Below are 13594 nucleotides of genomic sequence, written 5' to 3'. Positions count from 1 at the left end.
GCTGAACTGGTTTTGTCTTTTAAAAAACAGCTCTCCCAAGACATCCAGCATCAAAACCTAACCTAGTGGTTCCTTCCAAAACACCAAAAGGGTTGGTCACAAGGTCGAGCCCAAGGCTGCTGCTTCTCCCTTGCTCCTGGTGAGTCGTGCACGGCTTGATCCCTCTCCATCCTGACCTGAAACCAGGCTGTCCTGGACGAGCAGACTCCGTTTAGAGCCAGGGCAAGGAAACCACTAAAACTTACAGAAATGCCCCCACAGGACAGAAGGGGGAGAGCTGCCAAGTCAGTGAACCTGCACCCAGCTGTGCCTGCCTGCCAGAACACATCTGTGGGTGGGATTACCAAGAGATTGCCTGGGCAGGTTCCTGCAGCTCACAGGTGACTCCCTTTGCCGTCAGCGAGAGCCGGGATGTGCACAACTTAATTAACAAAAACATCATGTCTGCAGACATCTTTCACCACCCTCCTTCCCTCCAAACGATGCGCCTCGGAGACAGACTGACTGAGGCAGGATAATTCTTTATTCCAGTGTGATTTCTGCCTGGCTGGGCAGCGTGTAGCTGGGAGTGCTGCAGCTGCCGTGTGCGGAGCCAGTGCTGGGTCACTGCTGCACTTACAGACAAAGCCGTGGGGAGCCAGCTCTGCCAGCCCTGTCCCCTCGGCCAGGCAGGGTCCAGCACCTGCTGGGCCCCCTCTATTCCACCCTCATGAGACTCCACCTGCAGAGCTGCCCCCAGCTCTGGGAACCACAGCTCACAAGGGTTTGGCGCTGCTGGAGCGAGTCCAGAGGAGCCACAAAGATGCTCCAAGGGTTAAAGTCCCGCTGCTTTGGAGCCAGGCTGGGACAGCTGGGGGTGTTCACCTGGAGAGGGCCCAGAGAGGCCGCAGAGCCCCTTCCAAGCCTAAAGGGGCTCCAGGAGGGCTGGAGAGGGACTTGGACAAGGGGGAGAGGGCATGGATGGGATACTGGGGAGAAATAGCAGCCGGTGTCCCTGCCCATGGCACGGGGTTGGAACTGATGATCTCTGAGATCCCTTCCCACCCAAACCATTCTCTGATTAAAGGCTGCGTTGCGTGTTCGCAGCATCCCCTGCAAGGGCTCGGTGCGTGGTGAAGGGCTCGCTGTCAGGGTTTCGGTACCCGGGGAGGGGTCGGTGTTCGGAGAAGGGCTCGGAGCCTGGGGCAGGCTCGGTAGCGGCACTTCGGAGCCCGGCCCAGCCTCGTGCGCGGCCGCTCCTCCCCGCGGGCCGCTCCCGCCCTCGGCGCGGCTGCGCGGGCCGGGCCGGGCCGGGCCGGGCCATGAGGGCGGCGCGGGGCGCGGCGCTGGCGGCGGCGGCGGTGACGGCGGTGGCGCTGGCCGTGGCGGCCTGGCGGCGGGCCCGGCCCGTGCGGGAGGTGCTGTTCTTCCCCTCGCGGCCCTGCTGCATCGAGGCGCTGCTGGCCGAGGCGGCCGAGCCGGGAGCGCCCGCCCGGCCCTGCCCGTGCCCGCTGCCGAGCGGCGACACCGCCCTGAGCCGCCTGGTGCGCCGCCTCCTCTCCGCCCGCCGCTCGCTCGACCTCTGCCTGTTCTCCTTCTCCTGCCCGCAGCTCGCCCGAGCCGTGCAGCTCCTGCACCGCCGCGGGGTCCGCGTCCGCCTGGTGACGGACGCGCAGTACATGGGGCTGCACGGCTCCCAGATCGGCCGCCTGCGCCACGCGGGTGAGCGCCGAGGCACCGAGCCCCGGGGGCACCGAGCTCCGCGGGCACCGAGCTCCGCGGGCACCGAGCTCCGAGGGCACCGAGCCCCGAGGGCACCGAGCTCCGCGGGCACCGAGCCCCGAGGGCACCGAGCCCCGCGCTCACAGCCCCCGTGTCTGTCTCCCCGCAGGGATCCAGGTGCGCCACGACCAGCACAGCGGGTACATGCACCACAAGTTCGCCATCGTGGACCGCAGGATGCTCATCACGGGCTCCCTCAACTGGACCACCCAGGCCATCCAGAGCAACCGGGAGAACGTGCTGGTGGTGGAGGACGCCGAGTACGTGAAGGCTTTCCAGGAGGAGTTTGAAAGGATTTGGGAAGAGTACAATCCTGCCAATTACAGGTTTTTTTCCGAAAGGCAGTAAATGGTTGAGCTGCCTCACAGGGCTGGTGGAGCATGGCAACACCCGCAGATTTTATTATTGTGTATAGACATCATTGTTTTGTCCGTCTGGGTGTAACTTTGGTAAACGTCTCCAGAGAAGTGTTCTCTGCCCTAAAATGCCACAGATCCCTTGCTGTGGGTCATTCCCGTGCTGGAGGGAATGACACAGCTGTTTGCTTGTGCGGGTGGCAGTGCCAGAGCTGCATCCACAGGCATTAACCTTTGGGCAGGCTCGTTTCTGTGCCCTGGTGCAGAGCAGGTGTGTTCATACAGTGCTGAGCGAGTGTTTCAGTGGTAAAAGGAACATTTCCAGCTCGGGATATGGAATGGAATTGTAGCCAGTTCCAAATGGAATTGTAGCCCAAGAGCTCCTCTACACGGGTAAAGAAAGGAGAGATAAGAGGGCTACAGCAGAGTTAAGAGTTCCTGTAGATTAAGTGCCTCGGTTACATTTCTTGTTGGCATTAATTGTTGAAAGTTGGTAAAAGGAAATTCGTGGGAAATAGCAACAATTTTTAAGTTTGGATTGTGTACATGTTTCTTTTGGTTAGAGGTTAGCAGAGCTCCGGTGTAAAAGCGTGAGCACGGATGGTAAAGACAGCTTCTCTTCCAGCAAGGAACTGTAGGGAGGTCTGGAAGGAAATGGGAGAAATGGTTCTTTGGGATCAGGGTTTATCTGGACTGCAGACACGCTGGAGTTGGGTCACCCACTTCAGGTGGGCTCTGGAAACCCTGGTTCTTTCAGGTGTTGGGACACCGTGTCATGGTCTGCCCTCACTGGCAGCACCACGGGGACAGCGAGGGGAGGGAGGTGACATCTCTGTCCCCACAGCTCAGGGTGGAACAAAGATGATGTAAACATGAGAATTTCAAACTCAAAATAGTGTCTATGTAAGAATTGTTTTATACTGAATAGCAAGTGCCTTAATATCTCTCAAAACGAAAAGAGTTTTTTATATTCTGTTACCATTTTTGTTACCAGTAGTGCTGTGATTGGCACTGTTAAATAAACCATTTTCACAGAAAACATCAACAGCCTCATCTGACTTTTGCATTCCAATTCCTGTAAATCCTTATTAAGATATTTATGATCCATGGACATCCCCAGATTTTAGATTTGTTCTGTTCTGAGAAAGCTTTCATGGGGAAAAGAAAATTATGTTACCTGTATGGAAACACCTAAGGAACACCATTCTCCAATAAATCCAATTCAGCAGCACTAGATTAAAACTACTTAAAATACATTATTGCTATTGACATGCTGCCTTTTGCATTTCCTGTGTGAAGTGTGACTATAAAACCATCTCCCTTTTCATGCTCTGACCTCTGCCCTGTTCCTCCTTCTTTTTAGAAATAAACCTTTCACACACGGCATGCAAAGGGTGGTGCAAAAATAGTTTATTACCATATAGTTAATGTAAAGTTAGGTAATTGTATTTACAAAGTAAAAATGATCAGCTACATCCAGGGGAGCCTAGCACGCCACACAAGGTTTGTAAGGAATAAATACAGTGAGAAAAAAGTGACGTTTCTATTACAGCGAGCAGTTGATCAGGGATGGTGGCTCTTAAAAAATAATAATATTTGGAATAAACTGGGAGAGGAAGGGAGAAGGGACAGGAAGGAGACAGTGGAAGGAGACAGGAACTCACACACATGGAGAAACTGGAGCCTTCCACACCCTTCCCCTTTGCAGGGAAAAAATGATGAGTGAGAGCCCTGAGGCTGCTGGGCCACGGCACAGCTGGAGCTGAGGGGGGCTGCTCTGTCACATCCTCACAGCTCTGGCAAGTGCCTCCCTCACCCTCAGTGCTCAGTCCCCGGGCTGTCCCCAGACACTGCCCAGATGTGGCCCAGATGTGTCCCCACCGTGGGTCAGTCGGTGAAGCCGAGCTGTTCCTGAGCTGTTCCGAGGCCACGGGAGGAATTCTGGCCATTAACACCCGGACTGCCACATCAGACACCACCCTGAGCCTCACAGAGCTTCCTTCCCTCCCCACAAACCTCCATCCTTCCCAATGATTCCTTAAACTCTCAAGTCACCCACAACTCCAGGAATGTGGGCACGGGCCAAGCCAGAGGATTCCTGCTTCCTACTTACCACAGTCTCCAGTACTTTACATGCTTTGCTTTCTCTAGGTGAGAGCAAACAGTGAGAACAAACTCCTGTCCTGCACACAGGGTGAAGAGAGCATGAAAATAAATGCCAATTGCAGCCATTATTCACAAGCTCAGAGCCAGCTGGGTTGGCTCAGCTGGCACCAACCTGTCAGGTTTCTCTGGTAAATCCCTGTTTCCTCAGCAGCCTCACACTGATATTGTTGTTTCCCTGTGTCTGCAGCAGTGCCTTGGCTCTTCTTGTTGTAATTCCACTTGTAATTCCTCTACTCTGCAGTTACACAGTGAGTACAGCTCGTGGCCAGGCTGCTGTGGGCTGGGTGTGTGTGCAGGGGGGCTGTGGCTGGCAGGGAGCTGCAGCTGCTCTCTGTAGCAACAGGGCACAGTTTGCACATGCTGCTATCAAACACAAGGTTATTGAGTCTTCTGACTGGAAAAAATACCCTAAATTTATAGCAAAGTAGGTTACAGTGGTCAAACAGGCTGTACACAATCTTTGGACAGGTACTGTCAAAGCTAAAGGCATAGATCAGCAGGAAAGGTTTGAAAAGGTTTTTATAACAGTCCTCAAAGCCCCAAAAAAGCAGTTTATCAAGGCAGATGGGTGGGTTGGACACATTACACTCGTTCCTCCTCTCCCAGCCCACACGTGGGGCCTCTGTGCTATAACAAGACTTAAAAATCAAACCCACAACTCAGTCACAAAGAGAACCCTCTGCAAACTGCTGAGGAATAAATATTTACACTGCACGCTTGGAATACTATACAGGTATTAAATTACTTTTGTTTTTAAAAAAGAGAAGAATAAGAAAGCTTTTTTTTTTTTACCTAAAAAAGGGGGAAAAATACAGAGCAAAGGCAAGCCACAGCGAGTGTGCTTGAGTGTCCACAACAAACTGAGTATCCAAACCAGGACAAAGATGCAAAGGTCTTGTGGAAGTGCCATCAAATAGAGTAGGTACAAAATGTGAGCACTTTTACTGCAGCCCAGTTCTCTGGTATCAAAAAAAAGGGAATTTTCTGGTTTGCAAGCCAGCACCAATTCTAAGCAATTCTATTTTTGAAACAAATGAACACAATTTGCTTCTTTTTTTAATACATGAGCAAAGAAAAGGTGACATTTAAAGGATTCTGTCTGGCTCAGGCGAGATGGTGCAAATGGGAGGAAAATTTTACTCAGGAAAAATAAGATTACTTGGAGCCAACAAGGCTCCAAGACCTGTGCCTTTGCTGCACTTGAGCTCTCCTAAATCTCCCTTTTTGGTGCTATCAATAGTGTGGGGTGATGCAGAATGCAGCAGCTTGCCCACACACTTTCTAATTTAAATAGCCACTGATTAATCCCAAAAGCTGGATGAAGCCTGGAGCAGGAAGAAGCAGGAGGATAACTGAGGATCACTGCTATGAGTAAAGGACTCCTCCCTTTATTTTCTGGTACTGGGCTATACAGCAGGAATATTTCAGCTTGGGGCTGTTTATTGGTGCTGCAGGTTCTTTTTCTTCACAGTAAAGGCAGGTAAAGGGCTGCCCCTTGCCTTGGAGAGATGCTCAGGCTCACCAGAACCCTCAGCAGGGGCTCAGAACATTTGGCTGCATGAGGCACCTTCCTCCCTCCTCTTCCTCTCAGTGACCCCCGGCATTCACAGCTCCCACCCTAAACACACCCCAAACCCCTTCCCAAGCCCTGCCCCAGAGGCTGATCCTGATGCTGCCAGGGTCACTGCTCAGCCCTGTCTGTACAGCAGACCCAGATTCTCCATTTATTTCTCCAGAGGAGCCCAATGCCCCCATGGAGAACGCCTGCTCCTACAAGCTAGAGCACAGGAGCAGGATTTGCTGGGCATTCAGAAAGGGCAGGGTCCACATGGCAAGAAGGAGACCAGCATGTTCTGCTTGGCTGGCTAAAAAGGACAAAGTCCCACCCTACGTCTAAAGAGGAGGAGGAGGAGGGTTCTGCTAGAGCCAGTGACATCCTGCAAGGGAAGAGCAATGACAATGACAAGGCCCACGTGCCAGCCCAAATCCATGCTGGCTCCCACAGCCTCTGCCAGGAGATCAGAGCTCACCACACACCCAGAGCAGCCAGGGATGGAGTGGCTGGAGAGCTGATCCAGGGGGGTCACAGCAGGAAGGTGCCCAGGGTCTGCAGAGCCCAGGCCATGGCAGGGCTGTGGTGAATGGGATGCAGTGACTGCACATCCACGCTCCTGAGGGCACTGCTGATGGGGAAAGGCTTTGTACCCGACAGGATGAGCACCTCTCCTACCCTGCTCCCACCTCCAGGACCTCCATGCACACCCCGAGCATCCCAGCAGAACAGCTGCTCTGCCATCCTGCCTGGGGACAAGAGGGGCTCCTGCCACGTCCTGCCACGAGGTGCCAAGCTGGACACTTGGCCACAGCAAGGCCACACAAGCTGGACAAGAGCCTGACTCCCACCAGGGTCCAGTGACACTGTGTCCTCCTGAGGGTCTGGTGGCTGGAAAAAAAGAGATTGTGCTCCCAGGAGGATGAAGATAACTCCAGCAACTCTGTGGTCCAGCCTGGCAGGACTGAGGGTGGCTTCACCAGCCCGTGGGGCTCTGAGAGCTGTGCCTGTACCAACCACCAGACCCAAATCCAGCAGGGAAGCACCGGGAGCTGCTGGCCTCAACCTTGGCTGAGTGCCTGAAGGACAAGAAGAAGCTCTGCTCCGGGTGAAGGCCAGGATATCTTCCACATCCCAGCCTGAAGAGGTCACTCAGCACCCAGCCAGGCTGGGAAGCCGTGCCAGAGTCTCCTTCAGCCCTGGTGACTTTCCAGGTGGCATCTTGAGATTTATTCTGGGATGAAGCTCCACACCTGCAAAGCAGCACAGGCTTCTTCCAGGAAGCCTCTGCTCAGCTGGCTGTGACCATCTAGTGCTACCAGCTCCTCATCCCTTGGTTTGTATGAATTATCTGCCTTAGAGTGCTAAATTGTATGTTTTAAATACAAAAGCTATTAGGACTGAGAAGGTCTGAAGCACATACTGGTTTTGAGATCTTTATTTCAGGAAAAGATTAAAGAATTAAAATAGGAGCTGCCCTGCTGACAAGAAGAATTGAATTCAAGAAGCTGGTAAAAAAGGAGCATTATATGCATTGAGCACTGTGCATTTTCAGTCAATATTGGCTCTACTTTCTACTCTACTTTCCTTTGACTAGGAAAAGGGAGTTTCACATGCGCACAGACCCTGGGATACACGGGATTCAATGACAGGAAGGGAGTAACAGCAAAAAAAAAAAACCAAAAACAAAAACAAAACCAAAAAGAGAGTGCTGGGCTTGATCTAACAGAGGCAAGAAAGTGATCTTACAGCTCGGCCCCTGGACACCAACTCCGACCACCAGCGAGACGGGAGCGAGGACGCGCCGACGGGGCCGACTCGATGGTGCACTTCAGTAGCTGCAGCTCCCCATCCACAACCACCTGGGCAGCCACCGAAGCTTGCCAGGCTTCAGTGGCACCTACATTCAGGATACGGCACAGTCACGGGGCAGGAGAATCACTTCTTGCATCCTTCTCCAGCGAGATGTCAGTGTTGTACCTCCAGGCTGCGGACGCCGGCACGGACTGGCGCTCCCCGACAGCTTCCCCCGGCTTTCCCCCCTTGTAGGTGCAATTAATGCAGTCGAGATCAATGGTTAGATCAGGCTCCTGGTGTGCTCTGAGCACGGGGTCTCTAGACAGCAGTAAGAGCTCGGTCTGGCTGACAGCACCCAGGCCCTGCTCGCTCTTCCCGACAGAGCTATAGCTTATTAACAGGCTGCTGAGCCTTAATACTGACACTTAGTGTAATGGTTTACAGTAAAGAAAGGATTCTCCTACAAAGCGCCGAAGAGAGGGGGGGAAACCCCACTCCAATCCCTTCCTCTCCCTCTAAGAGTCTCTGGAGCATCTCACAAGCAGGGAAAGGAGCCGGGTCCCGTCGGGGCGCCAGGACGAGCGACAGCGAGGACATCGTGAGGAACGAGAGACAAACGGTGCTGGTGCTGTGCTGCCTCAAGCTGGGAGGTGCGCGTGGTCAAGCGGAGCGGGGAGAACTAGTCTTTCTTCAAGTCCCTGGATTCAAAAAGCTTCAGGCGTTCTTGCACAGTCAGGCCTTCCTTCAGACTCTGGCAGAGACAAAAGACAGAGAGCGTTGGGGCAGGGGCGGCGCGCGGAGGGAGCGGCGCTCAGGCACAGCCGTGGCAGCGAGGAGTGGGCTCCTGGAGGAGGATTAGTGGGACATGCTGAGAGAGAACACACGGTTATGGAGGGCTGTTACTGCGGGCAGGGCCTCGAGACAGGGTGAGATTGCAAACGAACCAGGCGACGAACCAGAAGCGGATGAGAGGCACATCATGCTGCAAGCAGGATTAGCTGACTTGGGAATGACGCCCTGTCCTGGGGGCACTTCATGATGCTTGCATCCCCATTTGTCTGTTTAGCTCAGAAATAAGTTTTGCACCTTTAAGACTGGTTTTGAGAGTGAATGTGGGGAAGAAGAAGCGTGCAGAAATAGTTTCCCAAATTGATTAGGTGAGAGGCTGCTTGAATCTGCTTTCTAGAGGAACCCCTTTGGAGGTTCTCTCCCAAATCTGCCCTAAACCAGGACACCCCTGGAGCTCACAGGGCACTGCTGGATGGGGCAATTCCTGTGGGGGAGCCCCAGGCAGGCCAGCTGGGATCTGCTATGCTGAAGCCCCAGGATGCTGAGCAGGACCTGCAGGCTGGTCCTTTCCTGCCTCCCCACCACTGAGCCACCCATGGGGACAGTCCTGGCTCCACTCCTGCAGGATTTGCTCAAGAAACCCTAGAAACTGCTGTGTGCTGCCAACGACCATCCCACCCCTGCTCTCACCCCACCCTGGGACTCTCCCAAGCCCTGGTTAGACAGAGGTCTCTTAATGCTGCTCAGGTCTGGCAGGCTCTGATGGCTGACCCAATTCAGATCCAGCATCCGGATTTCAAGGCACAACTCTTGGCTGGCCAGCAGTCCCCTGGCATTTGGAATTGTAAAATCCATCAGCTACACATGGGGACTCAGTAGCACAGTGCTGAGAGGGGCAGAAACCCAGAAACAAACTCCCTGACTCCTGCAGGACAGCTTTGAATTGAAACCAGCCTGAGGGATGCACCAGCCTAATGGCAGCACCCTCCTTCCTGCAGCCCCAAACCTGTGGCACGAGATTGAGGAGAGCAAAGCACTAGGTGGTGAGTTGTCCCTGTAGATGAGGAGGCACAGACACCTCCTATCCCTAAAAAAACCCCCAGATTTCTGCCCCTCTGTGCCCCACTGCCTGTCCCAGCCCCACAGCTCTGCCTGCCAGCCCAGTCCTTGGAACTTGCAAGGAATTCATGCTGCAGCTGGAACATTATTTACTTTACAGACCAAGCCTTGGCACCTTCAGAGGCACAGACTGAAGGGATGGAAATCTGCTCCTAGGAGCAAAGTCTGAGGGAACTGGGATTGTCTGGCCTGGAGAAGAGAAGGCTCAAAGTGACCTTAGGGCCTCTTCCAGAGCCTAAAGGGACTCCAGGAGAGCTGGAGAGGAACTCTGGAGAGAGCCTGAAGTGACAGGACAGGAGGGGATGGCTTCCCATTGCCACAGGGCAGGGTTAGATGGGATACAGGGAAGAGATTCTTCCCTGGAGGGTGGTGAGGCCCTGGCACAGGTGCCCAAAGAAGCTGTGGCTGCCCCTGGATCCCTGGAAGTGCCCAAGGCCAGACTGGATGGGGCTTGGAACAACCTGGGACAGTGGGAGGTGTCCCTGTCCATGGCAGGGGGTTGAACAGGATGATTTTTCATCCCTTCCAACCCAAACCATTCTGTGATTCCATGATCCTACTATCAGGCAGCCACCTCCCCTTCTCCTTTCTCTTCCCTGGTTCTACCACAGCAGCAGGTTGGACTTTTGGGCTGCATTTTCCTTCCCATGTATTTATCAAGGCAGGACTCCATGATAAACTTGCCCCAAGGCTGTGCAGATTCCCATGGTTACTGTATTTCTGGAAATGTTTTTCCTCCCACAGGCCCCCAAACACAGAAGGGCTTTGCCAGGCAGCACGGAAATGAAAGCACTAAATTGGATTGAATTTCCAAATGCTGTGTGCTCTCTTTCCAAGGGGCAGCAGAGTCTCCTGGGATGAGAGTCTCTGAGCACACACTTCCTAAAGGAAGTTTACTTTGGGCCTCTTTAAATGGGAGCAGCTCATGCATTCCAGCTCTCACATCTGATTTCTCAGTGGATGGAAAGAGACACCAGGAATCATCAGCCTGTTCTGCCTGATGGCACAAATTCCAGCAAATTCAGCCCCTGGGCAGTCCCACAACCATTTCAGCTGCTGATGAGGAGAGCCTGATGAAGTGAGACTAATGCAGGATGATATCTGTGATATCTTCCTGAGGCTCTCCACCCACTGTGCTGGGAGCTCCCCTCTCCTAACCTGCCTCTGCAGGTGCTCCCACCTCAGTCTTTGCCATGGGCCAGGAAATTCACTGTTACTCCAGTCAATGGAGATATCTGGCTCGTTAGAGTCAGCCTCATTTCCTATCAGCTCCCTCCTTTTGCTGGATGAGCTTGGAAGCCTTGGAGGCTCAGGGATGGAGAGCAGAAGGAGGTTACTGAGCAAGGAAGACTCTTGCTCAGGCATGGATCAACCTGAAAAAGCAGCAGCTGTGGGTAAAGGAAATTAGGGCAGTCCAGGACATTCCCTCTGCAGCTGAAGTGGCTGAGACCATTTTCCATGCTCTGGGCTGTTATGGGAAGTACACTTAAAGGCACCCCAGACTATTCCTGCACCTGGCTAAGAGCAAAACAGGTGTTTTCCTACGAGACCTGGACAGTGCTGGAGTTTAGTCTGAGGCATGCAGAGTCATTCAGGCATGCACACTCAGTGTCCCACGCTCCCAACACAGTGAACAGCAAAACGTGCCCCACCATGTCCAAATCCTCTCTGTGATGATGAGCTGTGTTGGTGAGGGTGGGAAGAGCAGGAAGACAAAAAGCCACATCCCCCGGGGAAGAGGCACAGAGACTTCGTTCCACACAGATCTTGGGTGCCCTGACTTCTCCCCTCCCCTTCCCCTTCGCCCGGGAGAAGAATTAGCAGTGAATAAACCTGTCAGTCAGTGATTAAGAGAAGGAGGGCTCTAGTTTGGCAGGGGGGTGTGAGCAGTGCATGCAGAGGCTGGGCTGCCCCGCGGTGGCTGCGGCGCTGGGCGGGTGCCGCTGTGTTTACCTACGTGGCAGGGAACCTGGACTCGGGTTCATTTCAGTTATCCCATGAGACCTGCTCAATAACGGACTGTTGAAGGAAAAAGCAAAATAAAACAAAAAAAAAAGAACAAAAAACAAAAGAAGAAGCTCATAAATCCCACATGAATTTGCGCTGGCGCAGCCCAAGCCCCCCCGTCCCGCAGCGATGCCCTGGCACAGCCCCTGCTGCTTCTCCTCTCCTTCCCCACCAAGCAACACACATGGGGACCACACAGAAAGTGATCTGACTTGAAGTGGTGAAGGGAAACCCAGCACCAGAGTGGCCCAGCAGGTCGGGCTGCCCCAGAATGTGCAGAAGTCTCTCTGTGCTCACTGAGATGCCCTGAGCTGAGGAGCTGCTGCTCGCAGAGCTCCGAGTGTTTCCCCACGTGGGCACCAAGCTCAAAGCATTTTGTCTGCCCTGCAAAGGCCCAACCACTTCAAACATCAGCAAGAGACACCAGGTGAGAGGCCAAAGCAGGTTTGCTCATGCTGAGCTTCCTCCCAACTGCCCTGTGTTTAATGCTGACTCCTGATCAGCATTATTTGCCCTTCCTTATCCCTGCAGTCCCACAAGATGGAACTGGCTGCCAAGGAGAGCTTGGCACAGCAGCACTGGGCTTTGGGATCAACAGCAAGCACAGAAGGACCACAGAAGCACAGGGCCATCTGCACCATGTTAACACACAAACAAAATGTGTGTTAAATATGCCCAGGACCCAGACATTGCTGATACACATAAAGACAAAAAATCTTGCAGTGATGAACACTAAAACTAGAATGATGTGCACATTTCCACCTATATTTCAACTGAAAAGAAGGAGCAGATACTGGAATAGTCCTCCTGTGAAAGACCAAAGAACAAGGAGAACATCAGCCTTTTTTCCAACCAAGGAGCATCTTCTTGCCTCCATCTGAGCAAGATCTGGAGTGGGGGAGTGGGCCCTGCCTGGCTGCACAGTCAGTCCTTTTGGAGTAAAAAACCATCCAGGCTAGCACTGGTGGCTGGGAAATTCTTAGTTTTGTTCCCCTGCCCATTTCTTCCCACTTGGCATCCCCACCAAAGAGAAATGCTGGGCATTCCTCTTTTTCTCATCCCCTGGGCAGGACATCTGAGCTCACCTTTGACCTGATATTCCTTAGTTGCCGGCTAACACTGGATCTGTCTTTCTTCAAGAAATCAGGGTTGCTTTTTGATTTCATAATATCTGGGAAGAAGCAAAAGAAGGGGGATTAGCCTGGTGCCTTCCTGCAAGGACAGGGCTGGGGCTCTGCCCTCCCAGCCCAGGAAAGTGCCCCGATGAGCCCAACTCTTAGCACTGCCCCAAAGGGCACAGGGGGCTTTTGGGCATCCCTGCATCACGAGGTTTTCCTGATGCAAAACACCAGAAGGCTTTCAAAGCCCATCAGCTTTGGGTTGGAAGGCCACGTCCTACACTCAGACCCATTCCTGCACAAGGGTTTGTACTCCAGGATTCCCTGTTAGCTTGGGACACCCAGGACTGCTTGAGCTGCAGGAGGAGGACTGACCATATCCCGATACAGTGGTGTTCACAGGGGATTTCTCTCCCTGAGCTTCTGTGGCTGCTTTCAGCTGCTCTTTCAACCTGCTGATATCACAGTCTGCCTTGGCCTTCACGATGCTCAGCTCCGTGTAGATGTCTTTGTACTTGTCGCTGGCGTATTTCTTATCCTGGCAAGGGAACAAGAACAACCCGCTGGAGCCAGACAGACAGCTGGAGCCGAGGGGTTTGTGGATGCACTGAAGAGGAGCTTGGCAAATGCTGACGGAAGAAGAGCCGGCAGCAGGAGAGAGGCTTGGCCAGGGCAATGCACGCCCTCGGAGCTGCTTCCAGCAGCGAGCCGGGACTGCAGGAATGGAGAGCTGGGAGCCAAGGGCCAGCACACAGCGCTGCCCGTGCGTGCAGCCCCTCAGCTACAGGGCTCTTAGTGGCTTTTCATTTTAGCCAAGACACAGAATTCAAGCAGAATTCCCAGAAATGGCTTTGGCTTGTCCAGAGCAAACCAGTTCCACCGCTGCGAGGCTGGGCAGATCTCTAACACTGATTGTTTGTGCCATTTAA

The 13594-nt window shown here is 53.4% G+C and overlaps 2 protein-coding genes across 10 annotated transcripts in view; one reads left to right on the top strand and one right to left on the bottom strand.

Moving 5' to 3' along the window:
• Positions 1 to 1277: 1277 nt before the first annotated feature.
• On the top strand, positions 1278 to 3158 carry PLD6 (phospholipase D family member 6). Its single transcript, XM_064390285.1, has 2 exons — positions 1278 to 1701; positions 1871 to 3158. The coding sequence occupies exons 1-2, from the start codon at positions 1302 to 1304 to the stop codon at positions 2107 to 2109; spliced, it is 639 nt and encodes a 212-aa protein (XP_064246355.1). The 5' UTR covers positions 1278 to 1301; the 3' UTR covers positions 2110 to 3158.
• Positions 3159 to 7258: 4100 nt separating this feature from the next.
• Positions 7259 to 13594, bottom strand: part of MPRIP (myosin phosphatase Rho interacting protein) — a 73022-nt gene continuing 66686 nt past the window's right edge. For 5 of the 9 annotated variants that reach the window (XM_064390275.1, XM_064390276.1, XM_064390278.1 and 2 more), the window contains 3 exons: positions 13041 to 13203; positions 12633 to 12718; positions 7259 to 8383 (listed from right to left, as the gene is read on the bottom strand). In XM_064390275.1, the coding sequence (XP_064246345.1) occupies positions 8312 to 8383; positions 12633 to 12718; positions 13041 to 13203 (321 nt within the window). In that variant the 3' untranslated portion in view covers positions 7259 to 8311. Of the gene's footprint in view, positions 8384 to 11493; positions 11560 to 12632; positions 12719 to 13040; positions 13204 to 13594 lie in introns of all 9 variants that reach the window. The other 4 variants (XM_064390279.1, XM_064390284.1, XM_064390280.1 and 1 more) reach the window with 3 other exon arrangements.

The sequence above is a fragment of the Passer domesticus genome, chromosome 15 (genome assembly GCF_036417665.1).
Source record: "Passer domesticus isolate bPasDom1 chromosome 15, bPasDom1.hap1, whole genome shotgun sequence".
NCBI classification, from domain to species: domain Eukaryota; kingdom Metazoa; phylum Chordata; class Aves; order Passeriformes; family Passeridae; genus Passer; species Passer domesticus.
Note: the sequence above shows the minus strand (reverse complement) of the source record. Positions and strands in the feature narration are given on the sequence as shown.